Source organism: Chlorocebus sabaeus, chromosome 20 (assembly GCF_047675955.1).
Source record: "Chlorocebus sabaeus isolate Y175 chromosome 20, mChlSab1.0.hap1, whole genome shotgun sequence".
Lineage (NCBI taxonomy): Eukaryota > Metazoa > Chordata > Mammalia > Primates > Cercopithecidae > Chlorocebus > Chlorocebus sabaeus.
The window spans coordinates 112,220,829-112,245,653 of record NC_132923.1 but is presented as its reverse complement, the minus strand read 5'-3'; the positions used below and the strand labels follow the sequence as shown (position 1 = coordinate 112,245,653).

The window sequence follows — 24,825 nt, the reverse complement described above, 5'->3', positions numbered from 1 at the left end:
TGCATGGTTGGGACGGTAGGCAGGAAGGCTGATGAACAACAATGCCTCTGTCTATAACTAGCTTCTCATCTGTTGTGAGCAGAATTGCTCTCTGGTTAACAATCTTGTGCTAAGCCTAAGATTTTATTTTCTTAATTCTTTTTTCTACTAAAATTCTAAAAGCCTATCCTTTACTATCCTTCCTGCCCTTCTAAGAGCCTGAAGCTTCTTTTTATCTCTACCTTCCCAGGAGTCCTAACTTTCCTTTCATCCCTAGTAAAGTATCTCCAGACCAACGTTAAGAAAACTATATCTTCATTTTTCCGCCAGGCCATGCATATAATTAGAATGCCAATAAATCAAAGCTAGGATATTTGTGAATATAAATGGAAGCTTTATATCTCTTAATAGGGTACTATTATGAACATGCATTCAACTTAGTGGAAATAACTTTTTTTTTTTTTGAGATGGAGTTTCACTCTCGTTGCCTAGGCTGGAGTGCAATGGTGCAATCTTGGCTCACTGCAACCTCTGCCTCTCAGGTTCAAGAGATTCTCCTGCCTCAGCCTCCCAAGTAGCTGGAATTGCAGGTGTCCACCACCACGCCCAGCTGATTTTTTGTAATTTTAGTAGAGACGGGATTTCACTATGTGGCCAGGCTGGTCTCGAACTCCTGACCTCAGGTGATTCACCCGCCTTGGCCTCCCAGAGTGCTGGGATTGTAGGCATGAGTCACCGCGCCTGGCCATAACTTTTTTTTTTTTTTTTTTTGAGATGGAGTCTGACTCTGTTGCTCAGGCTGGAGTGCAGTGGTGCGATCTTGGCTCACTGCAACCTCCGCCTCCTGGGTTCAGGCAGTTCTCGTGCTTCAGTCTCTCGAGTAGCTGGGATTACAGGCACCTGCCACCATGCCTGGCTAATTTTTTTTTGTAGTTTTAGTAGAGACGGGGTTTCACTGTATTGGCCAAGCTGCTCTTGAACTCCTGACTTTGTGACCTGCCCGCCTCGGCCTCCCAAAGTGCTGGGATTACAGGCATGAGCCACCGCTCCCAGCCGTACTTTAAAAACAAAAACAAAAACAAGAAAACATCAGACAATGTCTTGTACTGTCGCCCAGGCTGGAGTGCAGTAGTGCTGTCTTGGCTCGCTGCAGCCTCAAACTCCTAGGCTCCTGTATAGGATGATCCTCCTGCCTCACCCTTCCAAATAAGTGGGACCACAGGCAGGTACCACTATGTCCCACTTCTGGATCCCCTTTTTTGTCTGTTTTTTTTTTTGGACATGGTCTTGCTCTGTTGCCCAGGCTGGAGTGGAGTGGTGTCATTATGGCTCACCGCAGCCTCGACCTCCTAGACTCGAGCAGTTCCCCTGAGGAGCTGGGAGTACAGGTGTGTGCCACCATGTCCCGCTAAGTTTTAAAAATTTTTGTAGAGATGGGGTCTTGCTGTGTTACCCAAGTTGGTCTCAAACTCATGGGCTCAATCAATCCTCCTGCCTCAGTCTCCCAGATTGCTGGGATTACAGATGTAAGCTGTCATACCTGGCCCCTTTTTAATCTTAAAAGTGTCAGCTCTGAGATAAGTTCCATATTTGCCAACTTGCTCTCAGACACTAATTGAAAATGATCTTCCTCTTGTGTCACTGTAGATCATTGTATCAACATTAAATTATAAATGGAGAAGCAAGCAGTTTGAATTATTATTCATTCTCTATGAAGGGGACTTTTGTTTTAAAGCATTGTCTGAAGTACTTATTATATGAATTCTTCCAAGTATTTTTAAGTTTTTAAAATTAGTGTGCTGATAACATACGTATGACTTTAGTTAAATGGACATTTCCTCATATTCTCTTATATCCTTCAACAACAACAACAATAACAATGAAGACTTTTCGGCTGGGCATGGTGGCTCATGCCTGTAATCCCAGCGCTTTGGGAGACCACAACGGGTGGATGGCTTGAGCTCAGGAGTTCAAGACCAGCCTGGGCAACATGATGAAACCCAGTCTCTACAAAAAATACAAAAATTAGCTGGGTGCGGTGGCACATACCTGTAGTCCCAGGTATTGGGGAGCCTGAGGTGGGAGGATTGCTTGGGCCTGGGAGGCAGAGGTTGCAGTGAGCTGAGATCATGCCACTGTATTCCAGCCTGTGCGATACAGCAAGACCCTGTCTCAAAAAAAAAAGAAGGAAAGAAAAGAATTTTCATTATTCCTTCTCATTTCCCTCTGAGGGAAAGTGACATTAAGAGAAATAGTAGAGTTAATATGGAATATTCTGGATTCTTAGCATGTAATGCCCTGTAAGACGTCATCGCTTTAAATTGGACCTTGAAAATAAACATTTTCATGTTCCTTTTTTATATTAAAATTCCAGCCCCATTATATTTGAGCATATTCATAGAAACACTGTAACCAGAGATGGTCTTTTTCATTCAGTTTAAATACATGGGAATCTTTGTGTTATAAATGTTCACAATGTGCCAAATCCCCTGTAGGGGTAAAAATTTTTACTACTACTTTGTTTTTTTTTTTTTTGTTTCATTTTGTTTTTGTTTAGAGACGGTCTCGCTCCTTGCTCTGTCCACCCAGACTGGAATGCAGTGGTGTAATCTTACCTCACGGTAGCCTCCACCTCCCAGGCTCATAATCTTCCTCCCTCAGCCTCTTGAGTAGCTGGGACTACAGGTGCACATCATCAAGCCCAGCTAATGTTTGTATTTTTTTGTAGAGAGTAAGATCACTTTCAATTGGTGTCTGAGAACAGGGTCTCGCCATGTTACCCAAGCTGTGGTCTTGAACTCCTGGGCTCAAGCCATCTGCCTGCCTCAGCCTCCCAAAGTGCTGGGATTATGGGCGTGAGCCACCGTGCCTGACCAAGGATTGTTTTTGATGTTGCTTATCCCGGTGCTGTTATTAATAACACTCAAGTGCTAATTATGCATCATGCATTGTGCTTTGTGGGTTATTTTGTGGATTATCTCTGTTAATCCTCACAAAGACTTTGTGAAGAAACTGAAGATGTAATCCAAATAATTTGTCCAAGGTTTCACAGTAATGGTAGCAGAGCAGGGATACTTTTGAAGCCACATCAATATGACTTCAGAAATCTGTGTTTCGTCTGTTCTCTGCTTTCTGCTTCTCATTTTATTGGGTTTGGCTTTTGTGAAAGAGGGAAAATGTTAAGTCTTTAATTGGGATTGTGCTTTAATGAGCACAAAATTGAAAGCTTAGCTCAAGTTTAGAGGAAAGGTAGAGAAATCAAAGATAGTTTACTTGACTGTGAGCAACTGGGACCAAAGGTGGTTATTAAACTTAATTCAATGAATTCTTTTTTTTTTGTTTGTTTTTTTGTTTTTTTGGAGACAGAACCTTGCTGTGTTGCCCAGGTTGAAGTGCAGTGGTGCCTTCTTGGCTCACTGCAACCTCCGCCTCCCAGGTTGAAGCGATTCTCCTGTCTCAGCCTCCCGAGTAGCTGGGATTACAGGTGTGCACCACCAAGCCCGGCTAATTTTTGTATTTTTAGTAGAAGACAGGGTTTCACAATGTTGGCCAGGCTGGTTTGGAACTCCTGACTTCAAGTGATCTGACCACCTTGGCCTCCCAAAGTGCTGGGATTACAGGTGTGAGCCACAGTGCCCACCCTTACTTAATTCAGTAAATTCTTTGAAAAAGGAGGTGAATCTTAATTCTTCTGATGAATTTTTATTTATTTGTATGCATTGAAACAGCATGTTTGAAGTGGGAATGCCTTCTATTTAGTGGGCTCTATGGACCCAGAATGTGAAATGCTAATTAATTAGCATAATTTTCATCATGCAGAATTGTTTCTAGGGGATGAGTGGGAGGAGGAAGGGTTTCTGGGATCACAAGCTGCATTTATTTTCCTTTCCTCTGTTGTGCTATATTGTTCTAGGGCGCACCCAGGGACCATTCTGTCTCACTGCCTTTTCCTTTCAGAACAAGGAGGTCGCAGGTCTTTATTGCTAGTCTTCTTCAGGTTCTGCTTATAAGACTTTGTTTCTAAATAGGATGAGGAGAAAAGGGAGAAGAATTGTGCAAGCTGGTAGACTGGAATCTGGCATTTCTAATTATATGTTTTTGGCATGTGATGTACTGAGAACTGAGTGGCTTTTTGTGAACACTTCCTGATTTAATCATGACAAATATAAATACAGGCAATTGTCTACTCTAGAGTTGCTTAACATTGAGAGGCTAATGAAGAGCTCAAATTAAATAACTTTTACTGGTGTATGTAACTATAGGTTTTAAAGTGAACTTTCTCTTCTTGTCCCGGGGAAAGTATTTTTGTGTATATTTTTTAGTTCTTGCTTGAATGAAGAAACCACTTTGCTAAAAAACTTTGAAACTTGGATTTTTAACTGAAACAGCCTAGATACTTAGCTAACTTACTGATAAAAAGATAAAATAGGAGGAAGCTAGATAAATTTGGAGGAGCATGCTATAAAATGTTATTAAGCCTTTTTAAAAAATGAGACATACAGTCTGGGCACGGTAGATCATGAGATCAGCAGTTTGAGACCAGCCTGACCAACATGGTGAAACCCTGTCTCTACTAAAAATACAAAAAATATTAGCTGGACGTGGTGGCGGGTGCCTGTAATGCCAGCGACTTGGGAGGCTTAGGAGAATCGCTTGAAACTGGAAGGAGGAGGTTGCAGTGAGCTGAGATTGTGCCACTGTACTCTAGCCTGGGCAATATGAACAAAACTGTCTCAAAAAAAAAAAAAAAGGGGAGAGAGAGAAAGACATACAAAAAAGGAATTTACAAGGCTAATCAGCCTTCATTTTTACATTTACACCAGAAAGGAGAAAATGCCTGAGATCTTTCCTAAAAGCATAGAAACATTCTTAGCTAGTCTACCTTTTTTTTTTCCCTGAGACAAAGTCTCACACTATCACCAGGGCTGGTATGCAGTGGCGCGATCTCGACTCACTGCAGCCTCTACCTCCCGGGTTCAAGCGATTCTTCTGCCTCAGCCTCCCAAGTGGCTGGGACTACAGGTATATGCCACCACGCCTGGCTAATTTTTGTATTTTTAGTAGAGACAGGGTTTCACTCTGTTGGCTAGGCTGGTCTCAAACTCCTGACCTTGTGATCCACCCACCTCAGCCTCCCAAAGTGGTGGGATTACAGGCGTGAGCCACTGCGCCCAGCCAGCTAGTCTACTATTAAAAGTCTGTGATGTAAGCAGAATTAAGGACTAATCTGAAAGTCTAAATACCCTGGGTGCTCATGTCTATTCTGTCATTGACACTTGGTCTTTTATTACTTGCCTCCCTTTTGCTAAATGTTAAAATGAGTTCTCACAATAATTGAAAACCATTGCTTGATCAAGCTATTTGCTAAAGCTAATAATAATGCATAAATTACAATGTAAAGTTTGGGGAAGATGGAAAAAAGTTGATTTTGAACCTACTGGTTTAGAATTTGATTTATCTTTTAGAGAAAATCTGATCTGCAATAGAAACAAACAAACAAACAAAAACACTAGACCTGGGGACAGGAGATTTCAGTTTTAGTTCGTCAATACTTTTTTTTTGAGATGGAGTCTCGCTTTGTCGCCCGGGCTGAGTGCAGTGGCGCGATCTCTGCTCACTGCAACCTCTGCTTCCTGGTCTCAGGTAATTCTTCTGCCTCAGACTCCCAAGAAGCTGGGATTACAGGCGCCCACCACCATGCCTGGCTAATTTTTGTATTTTTAGTAGAGACAGGGTTTTGCCATGTTGGCCAGGCTGGTCTTGAGCTCCTGACCTCAGTTGATCCACCCGCCTTGGCCTCCCAAAGTGCTGGGATTACCGGCATGAGTCACCGTGCCTGGCCTAGTTTGTCAATACTTTTAATTAGCTGAGTGATTTAGGGGCCAAGTGTGTAAACTTTCTGGAACATAATTTCCTTTTAGGTTAAATGAGAGATCTGAGGTGAACATTCTCTTATAGCTGTACTATTCTGTGCGTTAAATTAATAGTACAGGCTGGGTGCAGTGACTCAGGCCTGTAATCCCAGCACTTTGGGAGGCTGAGGCAGGAGGATCACTTGAGCCCAGGAGTTCAACACTAGCCTGGGCAACATAGTGAAACCGCATCTCTACAAAAAATACAAAAAGCTAGCCAAGCGTGGTGGCACATGCCTGTAGTCCCAGCTACTCAGGAGGCCAAGGTGGGAGGATTGCTTGAGTCCAGGAGGTTGAGGCTGCTCCTGCCACTGCACTCCACCCTGGGTGACGGAGGGAGACCCTGTCTCTCTCTCTCTCTCTCTCTCTCTCTCTCTCTCACACACACACACACACACACACACACACAAAATTAGTAATTCATCTCAGAGGGACAACAGGGCATGTTGTAAGAATTACACTGTATATATGAATGATGAATATATAAATGATCTGTAATTCAAGCCTGCCTTTTCCTGTAAATTATTTTGAGAACTGTGAGGCTTACTTCATTAGTGCAAATAGGTACAGCTAAATAGTGGTTGGGGAAAAGGAGAATTTGGGCAACTTGGCTACAGGAAGACATAGATGTATTGAAAAGGCACTATGTTCACTGCGCTGTTATTTGTTTGAAATGAGTCAGTGATGGTCCTGTATTACAAGCAGTACAAACATTTAAACTGGAGGCTTGTTTTTATAGTCAGAGGAAATCCAGGGATGGTGGATCTGTGATTAACTGTTTCTGCTCAGGCAGAAACAAAGAAAATGGAGAGGGTAAAGGGTTCTATAGTTGGGGATGTGCGGTTAATGTATGTCTAGATAGATATAGATATCTAAATTCAGGTGAAACTCACTAATTTTTTATAGAAAAACTCTTTATGTAAATAATTGTGTTTATAAGATAAATCTTTAAGCTTAAAAAATGAGAGCTATCTAGAGACTAGGTAGACCTATTAAAAAGAAAGATGTCTTGAGCATATAGGTGTTCATAGATATTTTACATCTTCCTTGCCAATATAGTACTCTGCCCAATTCTTAGAAGATACATCTCTTCCTGAATCCAAAATAGTAAATGGAAGATACATGAATATAAAAGCTGAAACACAACTTGCAACTGAACTAAATTTCGAAAACTATATCCCCTTCGTTTTTAAAGAAAGCTGGCAAGACAATCTGTCCAAATAAATGAATTGAAATAATTAGTACACTGTAAGGTTCTTTCTAAAGTCTTATTGCTCCCAAGTCCATTTTCTAGTGACGTTTTGCAGGACCTTCAAGCTGATTAATCTTCCCTAATATGGGGCTAAGAATCTGAATTCTTCTAGCCCTGACTCCTGGGGCTGACATGAGTCCTGCTAAGGGGAAGATGAATAATTGAGCCTTTTCATATATTTTCCAGTTTGAAGAAGAAATATACACAGAGTATGTGTGTTTTGAATCTAAACATGTGAAAAATGTATTTGTGTGTGTGTTTTAGAAAGCTGGTGTATTACGTCTGTTCTAAAAGTAGAAAAATGTGACAACACAATAGAACACTTGTCAGCGCGCTTTCTGACATCTCAGTTTTCTGTTGTTCAGTGCTACCCTCATAAATATTCTAGGGAATGTGTAATATAAGTGAGGTTTTGGGAAATCCCAGGTGTAGGTTTTAAGCGGTTGATCCGCCTCCTACTGTTTTTGTGCTTAACCTGCTATGGATGATCATGATGCTTGACCAGCCTAGGCGCTTTTCCTGCCTTTGGGGTTCTCTGGCTGGTTTAGTGCAGGGCATACTAAGGATCTGGTTGGCACTGCTGTTTGAGAAGGCACGTGAGCCGTGCTGTCTGGTGACTACTGAGCACTTGAAATGTGACTAGTGCAACTGAGGAAGTGAAGTTTTAATTTTATTTGTGATTAATTTAAATTCATATTCAAATAGGTACATGACACTAGTGGCTACTGTATTGGACAATGAAGATAGAGAACATTTCCGTCATCACAGAAAGTTCTCTTGGACAGCACTGCTCTAGCAATCTCATTCCAAGACTCCCATTGGCCTGGCACAAATCTCTGAACAAGTCAACTGTTTCCCCAGCATTCTAATTTATCAGATGGAGGTGGAGTACACATGCCCTGTGGTTGCCAAGAATATTAATATGTGAACAAAAACATCAGAACTTTGTCTCCTAAGGAAAAAACACTTTTTAAAAATACCATAGAAAACAAATGATGGTATTTCTTATGGTAATAACTATTAAAAGACGTCTAGTAACTGCTAGCATGGTGGTTTGAGAGAACTTATGCTAATTCATATTTGAAGGATCTATAATCTGTATCACTTTTTCTGTTTAGGTACTTAAAGCTTTCACCAAAACACCCAGAATCAAATACTGCTGGAATGGACATCTTTGCCAAATTCTCTGCATATATCAAGAATTCAAGGCCAGAGGCTAATGAAGGTAAAAAACAAAAAATTGAATTAACACTGCAAAAAAAACCCCAAACAACAACAAGCTGTTACTATGACAGTGATTATAAATGAATACTTTAGAGTCCAGCCATTCCCATAAGTAATAAAAACTGTCATTCAGGGTTGGTCAGAAATTGGATGATAAACTGGAGTAAGTCCCTATGTTGCTGTTTTCCATGTTTCTAGCTAGTAGCACAGTATATAGTTAAGTGTGTGATAAAATGCTTCTTGAATGAAGTTGATCTCATATTATTTTGAGAAGTTACTGTGAGGGGAGCTAGGCAAAGAATTAATGGTGCATCAGAAACAGTGGATTGTGTGGTTGTGGTGGTTTAGCATAGATTGGTCGAGCTTAATTTAAATTAAAACTAAATGTTTATTGTTGAGTGCCTGCAGCCTAAAGTCAGTCTGAGGGTTTTGTTGTTGTTGTTGTTTTTGCTAATTACCCTTAAAGAGCAATTTTTGGAGTTGCTCTAAGAGGGTAATTAGACATACTATCCTTCCAAATTTATCTGCATCTTCAAGCTGGAATTTCATTTTCAAGTCATGTTTTCATGGTGAAAATTGTTTAGGTAGTACAGATACAATTTTCTTTTATTTATTAAAGGACACTATTTTTATTATCTTATTTACCAAATGGATGTATAGTGTAGGGAGGTCTCTTTGCAAGAGGTTCCATTCAATGAACCTTGTCTTAACTACAGCATTAAGTAATTTCATTTTCTCTTCTCTTCGGGATGTTGAGCATAGTTCTTCTCTTCTGGGGAAAACTGTGTAGCACACATTAGTGTTTATTTGAAAGTAACCCAATAACCAAAAATGCTAGCTCCTAAAAATATTTATCATAGTGTCAGATAGTTTCCTAGCTTGAGTGGAGTTCTTTTGAGAAGTTTATGTCAGCAAAGGAACAAGAATACCAAAGGGGAAAATGTCAGTGCTAGTTAAACAAGAATAAATATCGTATAAAAAAGTGAAATACTTCCTAATTTCCTTATGTTATTTCAGTAGGCAAATTCCCAAGCTATTCAGGCTATTTTTTATTACTAAATTTTAAAATTGCAGCACTTTATAATAATAGTATTGAATTCCAATGTTTTTTGCTCTTGATTTTTGGAATAATACTACATGAAATGTTTTTCTACAGTGAAGGGAAAAAAGTTAGTGCTTAGGTCTGGCTTGTATCTGTTAATAATGTATTGCGGTAGCTGCCATGGTTTGGAAGCAATTTTCTTTAGTAATTGGCTTTTTTTTTTTTTTTTCCCTGACTAATGTTTCTGTCTAAGCAATTTATACATTAAGTAAGTGGTTATGTTGGAGCCCCTCCTTTCCACAGACAGTGTCTTTTCTGTTCTGCCCTTCCTTCATGCAAGCTAGCTGTTCTTTTCATAAAATTACCCTTTTATACCCAGATGTTCCTGCTGCGTACTTCTTGGAACAATCTTAGTTACAGTTATGTTTGTATTTTTCTGTGTGGTTTTTTGGGAGTTGGAGGGTGGTTAAATTTCTTCTGACACTTGGTGGGGAGGCGAAAGGAATAAAATGTGTTTGCTTCTGCTTTGAGGGATGAGGATGGGGCGGGGTGGGGGGGGGAATAAAAAGGTTAGAAAGTGACTCATTTAAGTATAACTTTGTATTCTATTTTTTCCCTATCAATTTGTTACTATCTTAAGCAGCCACCTACTTTTCATGTCCTCAGAGTGCTGTAACTAATAAGAACAAACAACATAATATAATACATGGTACATAATCTAGAAGGCTTTATATTGAATTACCTACTGGAAAATAAAAGTTCCAGTTGCCAAGCAACTTCTCTCCACAGGGACCTGTTGAGGCCATGATACTTTAGAAAACAATATTTCAAATCACTTTGGAGCTTAATGGGCCCTCCTTATGTATGTTTGCTGCAGGTCTCACATCTGTTTAGTGCAATCAAAAGGCTTTAGTAATCCTAGGAAATTAGTGATTCACCTTTTTATTTCCCCCAACCCCCACCCAAATGCTGACAATTCACACAGAGATGGATTTGTCATTTTACATGGTGTAAATCAGAGTAGACAAGTCTGATTAGTTTTACCACCTATTAAATATTTTCAAAATCCAATATGTTTAGACAATTTTAAACCTTTTAGGACTTAATTCTAAGTCAGGGATTTGATGCCTGAATGCTACAGTTTTGGGCTAGTGAAACTGAAATAGAAGGACTAGTGGTTAGGTTGGAGTAAGAAGTAAAAAGTAAAATCTAAAGAATAAAGGGGGACACTGATGATAGATAACACATATATAATTATTTTGGTAACATGTTTAAGTTGATTGGGAGTAAAAGTTTATGTAACCATTTAGGCATTCAAAGAGAAGTTCATGGGTAATTTCTTTTGTGGGGATGTGTTAAGCATGACCTGTCCCTAGATCTCCTACTTTTTTTTTTAAGTTCTGTGGCGGTATTAATTTATGTAATTGGCCAAGGTCCCAACTGTAACTAGTCATTGGTATTTATAATACTCACAAGAGAGAAGTGAACTTAGCGTTGTTGAATGTACTCTGAGGCATATTTCATGATGTCCAAATTCCTATTTTTAGATGGGGGCAAGGAATCTAGAGGTCCTGATTAGTTCCCTTTTATTCAGGATCCTCTCCCTTCTCATCTCCCCACAACTCCTGCCTTTCTCTCTGGAAAAGTGTTGTAAGTCAGAGGATGGTTGTGCATTGTTGTAGCAGTAAGCCTGCATTGTATATTAAATTATCTTTAAATACCCATTACCTCTTTCTGTTTTCCATTGATGTGTAACTTAGCCTTAAAACTTGTTTGTATAAGGTTACCCTTTATTTAAAGACTGTGGTAGGTAGCTTGAAAATATAGTTTTATCCATGTCAGTGCTTATAATTTTTAGTCTTTGTTGTAGTCATTGTAAATTATCTTGTTTTTCAATAACAGAAATGCTCTTGTTACATTTAATGTTTTCTGCCTTGAATTTTGCTCATTCAAATCATGTAACAACAGAGAATACATGCTTGCTGAAAAAGTTAAAATGGTATAGAAATAAATTTAATAAAACTTAATTGCCCCTCTTTAATCGTATTACATGACCTCAACAATTTAATGTCCTTTTTTTATGTAATTTTGCAAACATTTCTGTAAATATGTATTGTGTACATACATTATGCAGTTACTATATCAAAATATAGATCTACCTCTATTTTTAGAAATTCTGCTTTGTATTTTATAATATGGATTTTCATTTAGCCATTTCCATGTTGATAGACATCTAGATTGTCTCAAGTTTTTTTTTTTTCTTCATTATAATAAACAGTGCTGCTGGTGAATGTCCTTGAGCTAGATTCCAAATAGTTCAAGAAGTTTGTGCATTTTAAATTTTGCTCTATTTTGCCAAATTGTTCTCTAAAAGTCTATACCAGTTTATATTCCCACAAACATGAAAGTATTCATTTCCCTACACTTTGGACCCTGGTGTGTGTTAATCTTTCTAATTTTACTGTGTTCTCTTAGACAAAAAAGGGTGTTTTGACTTTCATAATTAATTTTAAACTGATTGTGTTGCTCTGTTGCACTTAATAATTTTTTGAGAGCTTTTGAAATAGCTTCTTAGAGATATCAGCATTACTACATCAAGGGTATTGGAGAATAATAGTGCTACTTATTATCTACCGACAGGGAGCTACTTTGTGATGGCTTGCTACTGCCTTCTAGTGGTTAATTTTGGCATTTTCTTTATCTTTATATACTCCTTTGTGATGATTAGTCTTGAAAACTGTATTGTGTTTATTGAATGGTGCTATTTAGTACTTTTTGATAGCTCTGTTTGCATTTGTTTTATTGGTCATACCTTACGTTGATAAATATAATTGTATCAAAGTAATTCATCATTCTTTGTTTTCATTAATATATCTTTGTTATGACATTCTTAACTATGAAAAATTACTAACACTCTAGTCAGGTATAGCAATTCAACTTCATCAAAAGTGCTTTGCTAAGTCCAAAATTATAGAAAAAAGAGTCATTGTAATGTTATGCTAGACTTTAAAAAATGTATTTAAATGAGACAAGGTTTCGCCACGTTTCCCAGGCTGGTCTTGACCCCCTCGCCTCAAGCAATCCACCCAGCTTGACCTCCCAAAGTGCTGAGATTACAGGCATGAAAAACTGTGCCTTGCACTGAGGAATACTATGTGTTATAAACCTTGTAAATTTAGGATATTTTATTTATATATATATAAAATTCAGGAAAATCATTAATTTACGGCAGGTCCAAGGTTAAACATTTGCTCAAAAACTTGTCAAAACACTCAAATAGCATTTGAGACAATAATTCAATGTTTGAATTCAGGCAACATTATCCTCCCCATGGACTGATTCTGTTCATTGTAATCTGGTCAAAGAACTGGTCCTTGTACTCTAATATGTTCTTGTTCTGCATTCACTGCTTTTTTGTCATTGTTTTTTGTTTGTTTTGTTTAAGAGAGAGTCTTGCTGTGTCGCCCAGGTTGGAGTGCACTGGCGTGATCTCGGCTCACTGCAGCCTCCACCTCCCGGGTTCAAGTGATTCTCCTGCCTCAGCCTCCTGAGTAGCGGGGACTATAGGTGTGCACCACCATGCCTGGCTAAGTTTTGTATTTTTAGTAGATACGAGTTCTCATCATGTTGGCCAGGCAGGTCTTGAACTGCTGACCTCAGATGATCTACCTGCCTTGGCTTCCCAAAGTACTGAGATTACAGGTGTGAACCACCGTGCCCGGCCATGCATTCACTGCCTTTAATAAAAAGCATATTAAATCTTGTTTTACAACCTTGAGATTCCGCTCTCTCCTTTTTCTCTTTTCCTTTTAAATATAACCATAAAATGTGTTTCATCATTTCCTGGAATTCTTACTGACCTAACTGTTTCTCACATTGTATTCTCTTGTTAATTTATAAACTACATTTCAGCTAACTATATGCATTATGCTGGCCTGAATGTAATTAATAAAAGTTTGTTTATTGTTTTGTGTTTTTGATCTTTTAAGTGGCTTGTTTCTCTGTCACTTCCGTAGTTTCAGCTGAGCTCTGCTAATGTCTCAACTTCATTTTACTGGGTTCCAGTGCCCTCTGCTGGTTATGTTTCCTCTAAGAAATAAGCTAACTTGATCATGACTATGGCTAGCATTATCATTTAATAATAAAGTGGGTAGATCTTTGACCTTATCACTTATCACTTAGGTAACACATTCTAATTTGTTTGATATTTACCTAAGTAAAAAATATTACCAGGTCAGGCACAGTGGCTCACGCCTGTAATCCCAGCACTTGGGGAGGCCAAGGCAGGTGAATCGCTTGAAGCCAGGAGTTCAAGACCAGCCTGACCAACATGGCATAACCCCATCTCTACTAAAACTGCAAAAATCAGCCAGGCGTGGTGGCGCACACCTGTAATCCCAGCTACTCAGGAAGCTGAGGTGGGAGATTCACTTGAAACCCAGAGGCAGAGGTTGCAGTGAGCTGAGATTGCACCACTGTACTCCAGCCTGGGCGACAGAGTATGAGACTCTGTCTATAAATAAATACATAAATAAACTAATTAATTTTTAAAAAGTAGAATTAAATATATAACAATAGTACCATATAGGACAGAAAGGAGGTTAATGGAGTTCCAAGTTCTTTGCATTATCCTGGAAGTGGCAACAGTTATAATTAAACTTTAATGAGTCAGGGAAACAAAAACTAGAAAAGGATGTATATTAAGCAATAGAGGTGGAAATAGAGGAATAATTTTTAAAAATGTAATCCATAGGAAGGTAGGAGAGAAGAAAAGAACACAGAACAGGTGGACAAATAAGAAGTATATGGCAGATTTAAACCAGAGTTTTTAGTAATGACATTGAATATACATTATTTAAATATTCCAAAGAAAAAACAAAGTTTACCAACTGGATTAAAAACAATGTTGCTTATGTGCAAGACCCTATCTATCTATCTATCTATCTATCTATCTATCTATCATCTATCTATCTATCTGAAACACATACATAAATGAAATGTGGATCCAGGAAAGCTAAAAATGCAATAGTGTAAATACTAACCTAAAGAAAGCTGACAAAGCCACACTGACATTGGATCAAGTAGACTTTAAGGAAAGAAGCATTATGAGATAATGAAACATGTTCCAGACTGATTTAAAAAGGTTAATCTACCAGGAAGATAAAATAATTCTAAACTTGTGTTACCAAATAACTAGCCTGAAAATAAAAGCCAAACTGACAGAACTAAAAGAGAGAGACTAATCCGCAGTCACAGTGGGATCTTAACTTACCTCCTTAGTAACTGTTAGAACCAACCGCAAAAGGAAAACAATGAGAAGACAAAATTGAACAATACAGTGAACAAATTTAATCTCATATATGTATATACATATCTCACTGTACTTCAGAATATACTTTTTTTTTCAAATGCACACGGAACAAAATTGATGGTAAAGCTGGGCCATAGAACAAAGCTAAAAATTTTTCCAAAAAAATTGAAAACATGTGGAATGTTTCTCAATCAAAGAAAATATGATAGATATCAATAACAAAAGTACAGCTAGAACTGGGCACAGTGGTTCACGGCTGTAATCCCAGCACTTTGGCAGGCTGAGGTGGATGGATCACTTGAGCTCAGGAGTTCAAGACCAACTTCGGCAACATAGCTAAACCCTCTGTCTACAAAAAATAAAAAAACTTGACAGGTGCAGTGGCATGTGCCTATAGTCCCAGCTACTCAGGAGGCTGAGGTGGGAGGATCGCTTGAGCCCAGGAGATGGAGGTTGCAGTGAGCCGAGAGCATGCCATTGCACCCCAGACTGGGTGACAGGAGTCAAATCTTGTCTCAAAAATGAAAAAACAAAAGCTACAGCTAGAAAGTTTCTACATGTTTGAAAATTAACTAGCATATTTCTAAATAATCCACAGATTGAAAAAGAATAAAGGGATGAAAATGCAGAATGTCTGCTTGTGAGATGTGGCTCAAACCGTGCTTAGAGGGAATTGTATGTTTCCAAAAGCCTATATTAGGAAAGAAAAGAGCTCAATATTGGTGCAGTAAAAATTAGAAATACTAAAGAACAGAATATAAGGAAGTAGAAAACAAACATGACATTGAACAAGGAAGCTAAAAACTAGTTCTTTGAAAAATCTAACAAATAAAAAAAATTGATAAGTCCTTGACAAGGAAAATCAAGAAAAGTGAGAGAAGACAGCAAAAACCAATATTAGGAATGAAAAGGAGGATTGCTACAGATGTTCCATTAAAGTGATTTTTGGAGGATATTATGAAAAAATTTATGCTTATAATTTTGAAAACATTGGAGAAATTTACAGAAAGTACAGTGTAACAAAATTGACACAAGGAGGAATTAAGTATGTGAATATTCTTATATCGTTTAAATTTCTTATAATTAAAAAGAAAACTCCAGATCCAGATGGCTTCACTGTTGAGCTCTTCCAAGCATTGGAGGAAGGAAGGTCATACTTGCATATACTTTTCCAGGGAACAAAAAAGAGGGAATACTTTCTAACTTGCTTTTTGAGGGCAGGGAGCCTTGATACCAAAATCACATAAGAACATCAAAAGAAAGGACAATTTCAAGCCAGTCTTTCTCAAATATAGATACAAAAGTCTGAAACAAAATATGCCAAATCTAGCAACATAACAAAAGGTAATACAACCACGTTGGATTTCTCAGGAATGGAAGATTGTTTAAAAATTCAAAAATCTGGCCGGTTGCAGTGACTCATGCCTGTAATCCCAGCACTTTGGGAGGACGAGGGCAGGCGGATCACTTCAGGTCAGAAGTTCGAGATTAGCCTGGCTAACATGGTGAAACTCCGTCTTCTCCACAGGCTCTTCCTCCTACCTATCCTTTAAATGATGTTCCTTAGGGCTTTCTCTAGGCCTTCTACTTATCCTTTACTCTATGGTTTCAGTGTTCATTTATGTTCTTATAACTTCTGAACACATTACTCCAGCTTAGTTTGTGACACTTGAAACCGTATTTGTCTGTCTATTGGACATCTCTATTCACATGTCTTACAGGCACCTCAAACTCAGCATGTTAACTGAACTCATCTCCATAGCCCCTAAATCTGTTTCTCCTTGGGAAGGTAAATGGTTCAGTAACTGACACCAGCATTCACCCTGGGAGTCTTTACTTTCTTGACCAGCTTCTCTATACTACCCTCTGTCCCCAAGATCTAAACTCTCTGAGGATAGGAACCTATTACGCTTTATTCAACAGTGAATTTAACAATCCTTAGAATAAGACTTGGCATGTAGTAGGGGCTCAATTATATTTTGTCGAATGCATCTTCCCCCCTTTCTCCATATTCACTTTGGTTTCTGAACTCTGTTAGTTTTTATCTCCTAAAATCTATTCATTCCTTTTTATGCCTGTAGCCCCTTACCTAACTAAGACTACCATGTGTTACCTGGACTACCATGAAGGGACCAAAGGCTGAGTGGGTGGCTGCAGTTTGGAAGAAGAGGTTTGGGGTTAGGACATATGTACATTGCTGGTAAAATATCTAAGATGCAGCATGTAGCATGTAAGCCTTTACCTTTTTCCTTAAAGGACACAACTGAATTCCGACTTAAAACTACATGGTTTGCCACCTCATGATATTTAACTTTCTTTTGTGACCAGTTTCCACAGTCATCTGTGTAAGTTCATCTATTCTGAGAGTGAAGGGGAAGGTGGATTGAAAGTAAAGGATAAGAAAGGATAATAGAAGGTCTATCTGTTGTTACTCCATATTTTAAATGACATTCGCACCCCCTTTCTGCTGAGGGCCACTAACCTTGACTTTCCAGATATACAGTGGTGCTCTGTCCCACGTTAATGAATGCCATCAAAAATACGGAATAACAACAGACAGATCTTCTATTATCCTTTCTTCTGAATCTTGACAATCAGAATCATGACAATCTGAATCATGACAATCAGAGCATCTTAATCTGTTTGGTTAAAGAGGCTCCCAGTTCAGTATTGAAAATTGAACTCTTTGACCTTTGTGTTTTTTTGTGTAAGATAATGCTATTCTTGGCTTCCTGTGAATTATAAGACAGTTTTGAAAATCCCAGGTTTTCTGTTTGGATTGTTTGAATTGGTATTTCTTAACACATTTCTCGCTGATAAATCAAAATATTCCTGGGGGAGCAGGAATTAAAAATGAGGGCAATAATCTGTCTCTAAGATTTTTTAATCTCTAGATTTGAATTAATGTGCTTGCCTTTTCTCATCCATTTTTCCAGTTTAAATGTCAAATGTGTTGGAGCATTTGTGTTCATGTGTGGGACATGTAGTTGTTAGCAAGTTTTTTTTTTGAGACGGATTCTCGCTCTTTCACCCAGGCTGGAGTGCAGTGGTCCTATCTTGGCTCACTGCAGGCTCTGCCTCCTGGGTTCACGCCATTCTCCTGCCCCAGCCTCCCGAGTAGCTGGGACTACAGGCACCTGCCACTACACCTGGCTAAATTTTTGTATTTTTAGTAGAGACAGGGTTTCACCGTGGTCTCGATCTCCTAATCTCGTGGTCCGCCTGCCTCAGCCTCCCAAAGTGCTGGGATTATAGGCGTGAGCCACCGCGCCCGGCCTGTTGTTAGCAAGTTTTTACAAACACCACTGTTTGACATTATGCTTATTTATACTTTTACCTGAACAAACTTGTTTCATCCCCCACCCTATCACATAATTAAGCTCTAGGAGAGCAGGGGCCTTGTCTGTATTGTTCTCAGTACCTTGTGTCAGAGTAAACACTCACTGACTCAAAGAGTCATGCTTCTACTTGCGGACTTGAGTGGTTTTCCTTCTTACAGTATTCTCACTTTTTCCTTTTTTATCCCCCACAAGCACTGGAGAGGGGTCTCCTGAAAACCCTGCAGAAACTAGATGAATATCTGAATTCTCCTCTCCCTGATGAAATTGATGAAAATAGTATGGAGGACATTAAGTTTTCTACACGTAAATTTCTGGATGGCAATGAAATGACATTAGCTGATTGCAACCTGCTGCCCAAACTGCATATTGTCAAGGTAGGTCTGAGGGGGTGATGTCGCATTGCCATTGCCTTGTATTGTATTTACTAACATGGCATTTCCTTTGTGCTCAAAACATTTCTGATCTTATATGACTAGTTGTTTAACTCAATGCTGTTTAGGCAATAGTTGAAACACCCTAGAGTTAGTTAGAAAATTATGTCTTAAAATTGAGGAATATAAGAAAGATGAATTTTTTTTTCTGTGACTGCATAAAAATGCAAAGATATCATGCATGACTTTGAATTGGAGTTTGCCACACTGACTTCTGTTGTCAAATTCTGTTCTGTGATCACACCTGGCTTTCTCTGTTCAAGGCAAAAAGTATTGAGCATTTATTATATGAGACACTGGGCTGGGCACATTGTTAAATAGAATAATAATAAGCACTAGTTGTAAATAAAGACCTAAGATAACAAAAACAGATGTAAAATAGTGTATGTGTGTTGTGAAGTATTTTCCAGTGATTATACTTGGCTGTCTTTCTGGGTGTCCAAGGCAGTTATTTGCAGTCACTGTCACACTTCTAAATCCCTGGTGTAGCTTGCAGTCTTGGTCATTATTTAAAACTCTGGTTAGAATGATGGTGACAGACTTCTTTTCAAATAGAAGCAGTTCTCAAAGATTTAGAGCATTAATTATTTGCTCCCAAATCTGAGATGTGTCTAGCTTGCAAGACATGGAAAATAAGTCTGTTAACTTTTGATCTCTTTGTATTTCAGGTGGTGGCCAAAAAATATCGCAACTTTGATATTCCAAAAGACATGACCGGCATCTGGAGATACCTAACTAATGCATACAGTAGGGATGAGTTCACCAATACCTGTCCCAGTGATAAGGAGGTTGAAATAGCATATAGTGATGTAGCCAAAAGACTCACCAAGTAAAATCGCGTTCATAAAAGAGATGTCTTCATGTCTTCCTCTAAGAATATGCTTTCCTAACAGGCTACTCCTTCTTACAGAGCAGAAATTGTATTTTGCACGAACATGCAGTTATTAAAGATTAGGATCAAGGATAGACAAGGTGTAGTAGTTATCTTAAGATATACACTCCGAAGCAGTATTATTTTAAAATCGTTTTACCCTGCCTATCTTCCCTACCCGGGTTCCCCTCTCTTTAATTTGGAGACACTCCACCACAAACTTTTCACCTTAGAGGTAGCTTGCCATCTCTCAGGAGCCCTCACCGTTGTGTCCATTCACTGTGTACAGATGGCAGAACTTTTGAGGTGCAATGTTTAATTGTTAAAATAGTAGCCACGACTTTATCAGGCAGCCCCAAACTGGTGCATAATGCATGGTACAAGGAATATTTATGTATTTTTTGGAATTTTGTAATATTTAGTAAAAGTATAGGAAAGGATTGCTACTGTATCAGAAATACTGTTTCAATTTAGTCTATCCAGGATATGTACTAACGACTATTACCACCAGAGAAGAGAGCTTTCTACAAAAGTCACTACAGATTTTGCTATATTGCTTTGTAGATAGATTTTTACTTTTGCCTAAAAGTATTTATCCTTCATACCAATTGTAACATCTGACACCATGTAGAAGCTAAAAGTTTAGAGGGAGTGAGGGTTTTCTCAAGACCTTCCTCAAGCATTTTATCTTTATAAGAGAAATTGATGGGCACCTGATACTCTGTCTAAATATGTTTATTATATGTGTTTTGCCCTGTGCCATTCATTTGGAACATTATTGCTTTCTTTATTTTAAAAAGCTTGTTTTTAGGTAATCATAGAGCTTGCTATTTTGAGCAACACTACATAAACTGATTTTTAGTTGATTTAGCTATAGCAGTACAATGATTAGTAATGTAAAAATTAACACAGAAATTAACCTAAGGAATAAAGGGTGGGTTTGTCAAAATATCAAGTGAATTTTTATTTCGAAAGTACATTTAATGTAGATGACCTAAAGAATGCATTATCCATCCTATATAAAAAAAAGATAAAACACAGGTCACCAACTTTCTCAGTTCACCCCATTTACCTTGTATAGAGGATTGTTCATTCCTTTGGGACTAAGTTATAATTATGGTGAGTGTGTCTTTACTGTAGTTTTGCCTGATCTCACTCATTGCATTTCCTGGAGTTAAATTTTCCAGTAGCCATGTTGAGGACTAGCACTCTGCATGTTTTTGTTTTGTTTTTCGGTGTTTTTTAAAATTGAAGTCCTAAATCAGGAATTATTTGTGCTCTAACAAGGGAGGATGAACTTGCTGAAAATAAAACTTTGCTGTGTATTTACTCTTTTTTAAAAGACAAAAACAAAACCAGACTTTCTAAGTACTACTCCAAAGACTGTGATTGTGACTATAATACATTTTTTGGTAATTTTTTTATACCTAATTTGTATAGGAAGTGCTATTTCTCATAGGCTGTTTCTTGAAATTTTAAGTTTATTGCTTTAAAAGGGCAGTGTTTCTCCCACTTTGATATGCTAACATTTAGTGAGCACTGGCTTTATGGAAGCAGCTTTTTATAAGTGTCCTGCATTTTTTGAACCTATCATTAATTAGCTTAGTATGAAAGACAAGAAAATCTCCATGTCCTATCCATTTGGCTTAGGGAGATTCTTTACCATACCTTTCTTAAAACTCTTTATTGCTTATCAAAAGTTTTGAGTACCCGCCTTTTTTTTTTTTTGTAATTAAATATTGTATGATTTATCTGGTTCAAGGAAGAAGCACTAGTCAGTTATCTATTGAGAAATTATTTTGCAGTGGTTTTAGTGGGTGAAAGTGTCCCATCTGCACCAGTACACAGGCAGGCATTCTCACTCTTCACCTACTTTTTAAATAGTGGCAACTTGGCATTCATTCTGGTGATACTGAACCTTGCCTCATAGCTTAAAGTATAAAAAAGATTCAAGAGCAGTAAGGTTTGTTCTTTCCAGTGAACAGTGGACCAAGTGGTGCAGGGTGGAGGGCTAACAGGGGAAAGAGCTCCATTCTTCAAAATACGGTGATGAAAATTCATTTTGAAACTCAAATATTTTCATTTTGGATATTCTCCTGTTTTTATTAACCCAGTGATTACACTTGGCCATCCCTCTAAATGTTCGAGGAAGGCATGTCTATTGTGATTTTGATGAAGACAGAATTATTTTTCTCTGTAGAAAGACAGATACCACTTTATCAGGGAAGTTAGTCCAATGAAATGGAAATTGGTAAATGGACAAAAGCTAGCTAGTAAAAAGGACGATCCAGCAACATGCTTTAACCCCATTGTATGTTTGTGGAAAGAGCATAATTTAAAATCTTGAGAAATTTGGGACATAAAAGTTTTCATAGTAGACAGGTCATGCAGTATATGAATTGACATAACGGAAAAATCTGATTTTATTTTTACAACTAATGAATCCATTCTCCTTCATTTAAACACCTTTTGTGTTTTACTTCAGTGAGGAGATTGGAGTCTGAATGGATCTGTTTTCCAAGAGATTCTGAGAAATTTTTGTATTCAACAGTTGGAAAGCTCTCTATTCTAGCTGATAAAACTTCCCTTTTTTTTTTTTTTTTGATGTAGATGCAGATATTCTGTACAGTTCTGTTGTCTTTTACTAGGACTGTTAACTTTTATGATAAAATTCAAATAAGATTTTATTTCTTGGTAATTTTGGCTTTCACAATTTATCTTTAAATCCTTGAGCAATCTGTATACAATTAAGAGATTTCTGACATTTATTCTTACACTAAGTGGATCAACTCTAGGATTTAGGCACGTTAACTTTATTTCTGTTGTGTTTTGAATCTCTCCGGAGTTGCATGTAGATAGCATTGATTTCTGTGTACTTAAACCCATTTAGAAAATAACTACAAAGTAAAAATGGAGAGGAAATCGAAATGTATTTTTTCATGAACATTTTGATACAAAGTTCATCATTTAATGATTCATCAATTTCTTGCATTAATTTGAATTAAGCATTTAATTCAAAGAGAGGGGAGCATTCATTATTGATATATGTGGACTTTTAAAAACTCCATCCTTTATAAATAGTCAAGGTTTGGGCCACACAAAGTATATTTTTATCATGGAAAAATTTCAACTCCTCAAGCCATCATGTTGAACAGAATTGGAGTATTTTCTTTAGAATTTCTGGAACAGGCAAATGAAAGCTTATTATAGGATGCATGTATTTTCTTTTCTCTTTGGAACATCAACACCAGTATATTGCTGGCAGCTATGGTATTAAAAATAAAGTATATTTTCACTATCATAAAGGATTCTTTTTTCCCCCCCTCATGAAAATAAACAACAACTTGGGGTAAAAGTGTTTTGAGACTACTTTTTTTTCTATGGGTGATTCAGCACATTTAATACGTTAAAGGAAAAAAAACCATAGGATCATTTCAATAGGTACAGAAAATAACTTGATTAAAATATTCATGTTACTCATTCTTAGCAAAATAGGTAACTTTTTTTTAACCTGATAAAGACTTTTATTGAGAACCTATAGCAAATGAAATAGAAGCTATATCGTTAAAGTCAAGAATAAGACAAGGTTGCCCTCTATCACAGCTACTATCCAGCTACTTTCACAGCTAGTTTATTTAGAGATATCCTAGCCAATGCAGTAACATCAGTGAAAGGAATAAGGAATGGAAAAGAAGCAACAAAATGACTGCCCTTGGCAGGTAATGATGATTGTGATGGTGTGTGTGTGTGTATAAAATCCAAAATAATTTACAAATACTAAAAATAATTCAGCTGGATTTCTAGTTGCAAGATTGAAGAACAAAATTTAATATAACTACTATATACAAATAGTAACCACCTTGAAAGTCAATAGAGAAATTGGTAACATTGTTTTTTTTTTTTTTTCTGGAAGAGAATTGGGTGCCTGAGGTAAATAGGTGGGAAATTATCAAGGTATACTTTTAAGTGTTTAGAAATTGGTAAATATATTACCTATTCTAATAAACAAAGTGCTTTAAAAAAAGAATAAAGATCCTAAGTGATTGAGGATCAAATCAAACTGTGCAATTCCTAGCCAAGTATGGTGGCTCATACCTGTAATCCCAGCACTTAGGGAGGCCAAGGTGGGAGGATTACATGAGGCCAGGAGTTCAAGACCAGTCTGGGCAACACAGCAAGACCTTGTCTCTACAGGAAAAAAAAAAAAAAAAAAAAAAAAATGTGGTAGCGTGAGTCTGTAGTCCTAGCTACTCGGGAGGCTAGGGAAGAGGATCTCTTGAGCCCAGAAGTTTGAGGCTGCAGTGAACTATGATTGTGCCACTGTACTCCAGCCTGGGTGACAGAGCAAGACCCTGTATCTTTTTAAGTGCAATTCTTTATGGAGAAAAGTACAAGACATTATTGAAAGGCCTAATAGAAATTTGTTCAGTGGATAGGCATACCATATTCATGGATGGAGAGCTCAAAAGCATGAAAATTTAAATTCTGACTATTTATAAATATATTTTCCAACAAGATCCTAACAGGTGTTTTTGGAAACTAGATAAACTGATTCAAAAATTCATATGGAAGAGTCATGCCCCCAAATAGCCAACATATATTTGAAGATGGGGAAAGAGAACTTGTCTGACAAGATGCCAAGACTTATTAAAAACTTACAGTAATTGATGGGTAAGATATAGGTCACAGCAACACAATACTTCTGCTGCAACAACCATAAAAAACTATTAAAACACCAAAAGAGGCCAGGTGCAGTGGCTCAAATCCCAGCACTTTGGGAGGCCAAGGCAGGCAGAATCACCTGAGGTCAGGAGTTTGAGAGCAGCCTGACCAACATGATGAAACCGTGACTCTACTAAAATTACAAAAAATAAATAACAATAGTGATGGAAGGAAGGTAAGTGGAGTTAAGTACTTGTAAGATTCTTACATTATTTGGGAAGTGGTAAAAGTACCAATTTAAGAAAATGATAATAAATCATGGATAAATATCAGAATTTCTAGGCTAACTACTAAAAACTACAAGAATAAAAATCCAAGACTCAAGGAGAAAATGGAAGTTTTAAAAAATTCACTTAATCCAAAAGAAAGGACAAGAGGACCAAATGAACAAAAGATAGGACAAATTGGAAAAACAGCAAATCCAACACTGTTAGTAAATTTATGAAATGTAAATGGACTGAACAATGTTAAGTGTCAAACTGGATTAAAAAACCCCAATATATGCTATTTACAAGAGACAAATACATGGGCTCAGAAGGGTGAAATTAAAGAATTGAATAGTTAATTCATTGACACAGTTAAGAAAAGATGTGACTATCATACAAAGTAGGTTTTGAGGCAAGAAATGTTACTAGAAATGAAGAAGGATGTTTTACAATAGAGGACATTGATAATCATGAACAATTTATTCACTATGAAAATGTAACAGTCCTAAATTTCTCTGTGTCTAATAACACCTT

General features: G+C 37.6%; 1 protein-coding gene across 1 annotated transcript in view; it reads left to right on the top strand.

Moving 5' to 3' along the window:
* Nucleotides 1-22,668, top strand: part of CLIC4 (chloride intracellular channel 4) — a 97,986-nt gene extending 75,318 nt beyond the window's left edge. The window contains exons 4-6 of the mRNA XM_007979997.3: nucleotides 8,262-8,368; nucleotides 18,254-18,435; nucleotides 19,161-22,668. Coding sequence (XP_007978188.2) covers nucleotides 8,262-8,368; nucleotides 18,254-18,435; nucleotides 19,161-19,325 — 454 coding nt within the window. The 3' untranslated portion in view covers nucleotides 19,326-22,668. The remainder of the gene's footprint in view (nucleotides 1-8,261; nucleotides 8,369-18,253; nucleotides 18,436-19,160) is intronic.
* The last annotated feature ends 2,157 nt before the right edge of the window (nucleotides 22,669-24,825 follow it).